This window comes from Haliaeetus leucocephalus, unplaced genomic scaffold (genome assembly GCF_000737465.1).
Source record: "Haliaeetus leucocephalus isolate CR32 unplaced genomic scaffold, Haliaeetus_leucocephalus-4.0 Scaffold339, whole genome shotgun sequence".
NCBI lineage: Eukaryota > Metazoa > Chordata > Aves > Accipitriformes > Accipitridae > Haliaeetus > Haliaeetus leucocephalus.
Window position 1 is genome coordinate 20,744,264 of NW_010972775.1, and position 303 is coordinate 20,744,566.

Genomic DNA, 303 nt, shown 5'->3' on the forward strand with positions numbered 1-303 from the left:
CGGGGACCGCGAGGCTGGGCGAGGGGGGTCTGGGATTGAAAGGGGGAAGCCAGGGGTGGCGAGGAGGTCGGGGTTGGCAGGGTTGGGAGGCTGGGGTCAGCGATGGGAGACTGGGGGCAAGTAGGGGATAGGAGTTGGAGGGGCAGGTGATGTGGAAGGGCACAGGGGCATAGCGAGGGGTGGAGGCGACCTGGCCTTCGCCTCTCCCTTGCTCTGCCTGCATGAAGCCTTCAATGCCTTGTCCGCCCCAGGGAGCCCAGCGAGGACGCACTTGTGTCCAGGCTGGAGGTGGTGACCCTGCCC

General features: G+C 67.3%; 1 protein-coding gene across 1 annotated transcript in view; it reads left to right on the forward strand.

Moving 5' to 3' along the window:
- MTFMT (mitochondrial methionyl-tRNA formyltransferase) overlaps window positions 1–303 on the forward strand; it is a 5,726-nt gene that overhangs the window by 243 nt on the left and 5,180 nt on the right. Inside the window, exon 2 of the mRNA XM_010572063.1 lies at window positions 252–303. This exon is cut by the window's right edge and continues 1 nt beyond it. Coding sequence (XP_010570365.1) covers window positions 252–303 — 52 coding nt within the window. The remainder of the gene's footprint in view (window positions 1–251) is intronic.